We start from the raw sequence: 4,121 nt of genomic DNA, 5'->3' as shown, positions 1-4,121 counted from the left end.
ACTGCCGCTTGGGCAGCCAGCTGCGCACCTCGTGGCCCGAGCTCTTCTCCTCGGCCAGCAGCAGCTGCTGCCGCATGTAGTTCTCGAACTCGTACTGCGAGCACTCCTCCGTCACCTTCGCCTGCGGACGGAAACATGCAGGCGGGCGGTGAGGAGGGAGAGCCACCCGCCAGACAAACATGGAGGCCGGGGAGGGTGGTGGAGCTCCTGGCTCCAGGAGGTAGTACAAGCTGAGCTGCCTGCTCCCTTCTTGTAGTGTGGACCTGTCTCTCAAATGTTCTTAGGGGCCTTGAGGGGGTCAGCATATTAGCTGCCCACCCTGGAGCAGGCCAGGCGGGCAGTCTGAAGCAGCAGATCCCGGCACAAATCAGAGGGGCTCTGCCCGCAGCCCTGGGTTCCAGGCTCAGCTCCGTCACTTTCCAAAGTGTGTGACCTTGGGCACACTGCCTGCCCTCTCTGACCAGAGAGAGGAGCTCAGGCCTGCCGCCCGGAGGGCGTGCTGCACGCCAGGGGTGGTGGTCATTTTCACGCTGAGCCACCCAGGCAGGGGCTGCTGCAGTGCCCCTGCTCCCTGGGGCAGGGAGGGGAGACAGCCTGCTACAGCCTGCCCTCCAGGGGGCGACTGAGCCGGCCGCCCTTGTCCTCAGTGCAGGGAACAGGGGAGGGCAATGAGTCATCTGGAAAATGGCCAGCAGGAAGGATGAAGGAGAGCCCCGAGTCAGAGGGGCTGGGAAAAGTGACCCTTAAAAGGCCAGCACAGGCAAAGCTGGGCGGAGGAAGCCAACAGAGGGCAGGCCTGGGCTGCTGCGCGCCTTCCAGGGCCAAGTTACCCCCTCGGCGGTCAGCGCCACAGGCCCGGCTCTCCAGGCGGACGAGGCGGCGGAGGCCCGGACCTGCGCTGCCCTCTCTTCCTCACCTCCGGGGGGCCGTCAGCACTGCTCATCTGGCCGTCGATGTCCGGAACCACTTGCAAGGGCCCACTCAGAGACGACAGGGACTGCCTGCAGGACACAGGTGGGTCGTGGCGGCCAGCCAGGGCAGCCCCGGGCCTCCGCTCCCCAACCCTGGCCAGCAGAAACCCGGGCGAGCCAGGTGCCCAGTGCTCCAAACCTTGGCCCAGGGAAGCATTACTCATTCCAAGCTTGCAGGGCCTGGCCCGCGGGTCCCGAGGTCTGCTTGCACCTCTGGAACCCTGACTGGCTGGTGCGGCGCGGGGCTGGCAGAGCCCTCCCAGCCCACTTACCAGGACGCGATGATGGCGCTGAGGGCCTCCAGGACGTCAGAGGCGGCCAGGCGCTGCTGGGGGTCAAGCACCAGCAGCTTCCGGATAAGACACACGGTGTTCTCGGAAACTCGCCCGTCCCTGGCACGGGTAAGGGAGCAGAAGGTTCAGGTGGGGAGGACGGGGCCAGGGGGGGCTGCCCGAGCAGGTCCTGTTTCCCCCAGTTCGGCGGCGGCGGCAGCGGCAACTCACTCGGGGATGGTGTACTCGGCGGCCTTGATCTTGCGGAAGAGCTCCTGCGGGATGCTGTCGTAGAAGGGGAACTGGCCGTAGAGCATGGTGAAGAGCACCACGCCCAGGGCCCACATGTCGCTCGGCTTGCCCCGGTACGGCCGGCCTGCGTGGCATAAGCACACACGCTCAGTCCGGGCAAGGTAAGAGCTGCCCAGGGTGGGCCTGCTGCTGCTCAGCTACCAGCTGTGCCTGGAACTGCCCCCACCCACACGGCCCTCTCCAGTTCCCGCCTCCCCTCCCCCACCCACCCTGCAGCCTGACTCCTGCTCATGTGCTCTGGAGACCCAGCTTGGCAGGACCACACTGATGCTGGTGACACCCCTCCTGACCTGAGACGATACCCCCACCTGCCTCCAGGGCCCTGCTGTGCCCACTGGCTATCTGCCCCCGGAGTGAGCAGTTCCAGGGAGCCTGCCTGCTCACGGCCCAGGTCCTGGCAGGGCAGCTCACGGAGCAGGTGCTCCAGGATGTTTTTGGATGTTCCAGGAGACTGCCCGCCCCCAGTCGGACAGCACCGTCCTGTTGGGTTCTTGCCCAGTGAGGAAGGAGCCCTCTGTCCAGCACTTTCTCCCTGCCCCGTCCGCCCCAGAAGCCTCTGCTCCGTGCTCGGGCCTGGCACAGCCCTGCGGACTCTGCGAATATGCACACCGGAAGAGCAGCCGCCCTGTGGAGCACTGTAGCCAACACCGCTCTTTCACCAAGTGCCACAACTCTCTGACGGACTTAATCCATCCGCACGATGCCAGAGAGGAAACCGAGGCATGGGAAAGCCTGTGTTGTGACCCAGTTGCCCAAGCATGCACGCGGCACACAAGTGCTGGAAAGGCCCACTCCACGCATGCAGGACCACCGTCCCCTGCCCCAGTCACAGAGAACTCAGCTGCTCAGCGCCCTCTCGCGAGTCACCTCCTCTAGGTGCCTCAGTGCCAGGCGGTGGGGGGCTAGGATCCCTGCCCTGCAGGCTGGCTGCCTGAGCCCTCCAGAGGCACCACTGTCCCAGATGGGAGCTGGGGGCTGGCCCACCACAGACCAGCACGTCACTGGGGGTAGGTGGCATGTGGCCCCATAGGCTGTGGCTCAGAACAGGGCTTACCGTCCTGCCAGATGGGGGTGACAGCGATGGGGGTGACACCCCTGTCAGGCTGGGGTGGGGTACCTTCCCCCCTCCCAAAGCAGGCAGGAGCATGGGCTTTGGGGGCCAGGCGGCCCGGGGTTGAAAGTGTTTCCTGGTAGTTAGAACTCCCGGAGTCCTGGGTCCCTCACTTCTGACAGAGGAAGGACCTAAGATTAGTGACCCAAAGTCCACGGTGTGAAACACCAGCCGCCCAGGGGAGGAAGACGATGCTCTCTACTCCCACGGGGCCAGTGCTGCCCTGTCCTACAAGGTGGCGACGAGTACGAGTGGGCATCGACGTGAAGGCCGTGTTTGGTTGGTGTGAGGGCAGCCACGTGGCTTTGCAAAGGCGGCTCGGTCTGCAGAGGGGCGGGGCAATGACATCATTTCCTTACTGGCTCCATCATCTCTCACTTCCCACGGGACCTGCTGGCTGGATGACGTGAAACACAGGGTCCCCTCTCTGGTGCCATTGCCTTGGGGAAGCTCTTGTTTCATGGGCTTGCATGACGGCCGGGTCTTCCTCCCCAACCAGACCCCCATCCTACATGGAAGTCTGGCCCAGACACTGAATGAGCTCACGCACCACTGAGCACGTCGGGGCTGATGTACGCGGGGCTCCCCCTCTGGTCCTTCAGGAGATCCCCCTCGCTCACGAGATGCTTCCCGAGGCAGAAGTTGGTGACGGTTATCCGATGAGTCCTGCAGGGGGAGGCAGAAGACAAACCTTGGGGTCTGCACCCACAGGCACTGGACACAAGCGGGGTGGCTCCCAGCTGGCCAGCCCGCCACCTTGGACCAAAGGAGCTAGGTTTCTCCGAGGAGGGCAAACTAGCCAATATCCTCACTGACCCCGCCCACTGTCCCCGCTCAGGAGCAGAACGGCTTGGGTGTCCTCTTCTGCTCCCCTGCTCATGGCCCACCTGCAGACACGTCCCAGCAGGGATTCAAGTCATCCCTGCCCACTGAGGGCTTCAGGGACAAGCCTTGAACCTGCTACCTCGGGGTGGGGTAGGGTGTGTGCATTAGGCTGAGGGTTTACACCTTCCAGAAAATTCCCCGACAAAAATACACATAACATTAGAGCTTGGAAATGAGTGGCCCAGAGGTTAAGTTCAAGTCCCCTACAAACTCATGGCGAAGAATCGGTTCAGCTTCCCATGCAGGAGTGGCCAGAGGGCAAGGACCAGGCCTCCTCAATGTGACAGCTCCCCACAACAACCCGCAGACCAGGGAGGGAGGGGCTTCACCTCTGAACCTGGAGCACCGAGGTCCTGGGGATATCCCAGCTGGACCTCGCCCCTGGCATCCTAGTCCTGCCAGCTGCAGCTCCACAGCCCCTGCTGCCCCAGGGCCTGAAGAGAAGGTGGAAGGAGCGTGGACCTGTGCTGGGCCCTGCAGCAGACGAGGCAAGGCCCCACTGACACAGCCTGTGGTGCCAGGGACCAGGAGACCACACCCCTAATGCTGGCAATCTGCCAGGGACCGAGA

At 63.8% G+C, this 4,121-nt stretch overlaps 1 protein-coding gene across 4 annotated transcripts in view; it reads right to left on the bottom strand.

Moving 5' to 3' along the window:
• Positions 1-4,121, bottom strand: part of STK40 (serine/threonine kinase 40) — an 18,466-nt gene that overhangs the window by 2,314 nt on the left and 12,031 nt on the right. For 3 of the 4 annotated variants that reach the window (XR_006680902.1, XM_045298820.1, XM_045298821.1), the window contains exons 6-8: positions 3,217-3,332; positions 1,475-1,619; positions 1,315-1,363 (exon numbers count right to left, since the gene is read on the bottom strand). Coding sequence is in view for 3 of the 4 variants with exons in the window: in XM_045298820.1 (XP_045154755.1) it covers positions 1,315-1,363; positions 1,475-1,619; positions 3,217-3,332 (310 nt within the window). In the remaining variant the exon portion in view is untranslated. Of the gene's footprint in view, positions 1-1,269; positions 1,364-1,474; positions 1,620-3,216; positions 3,333-4,121 lie in introns of all 4 variants that reach the window. The other variant, XM_004704962.2, reaches the window with a different exon arrangement.

The sequence above is a fragment of the Echinops telfairi genome, unplaced genomic scaffold (genome assembly GCF_000313985.2).
Source record: "Echinops telfairi isolate 266 unplaced genomic scaffold, ASM31398v2 ScPeMD7_7457;HRSCAF=8495, whole genome shotgun sequence".
NCBI lineage: Eukaryota > Metazoa > Chordata > Mammalia > Afrosoricida > Tenrecidae > Echinops > Echinops telfairi.
The sequence above is the reverse complement of the archived record's forward strand: the minus strand, read 5'-3'. Positions and strand labels throughout refer to the sequence as shown.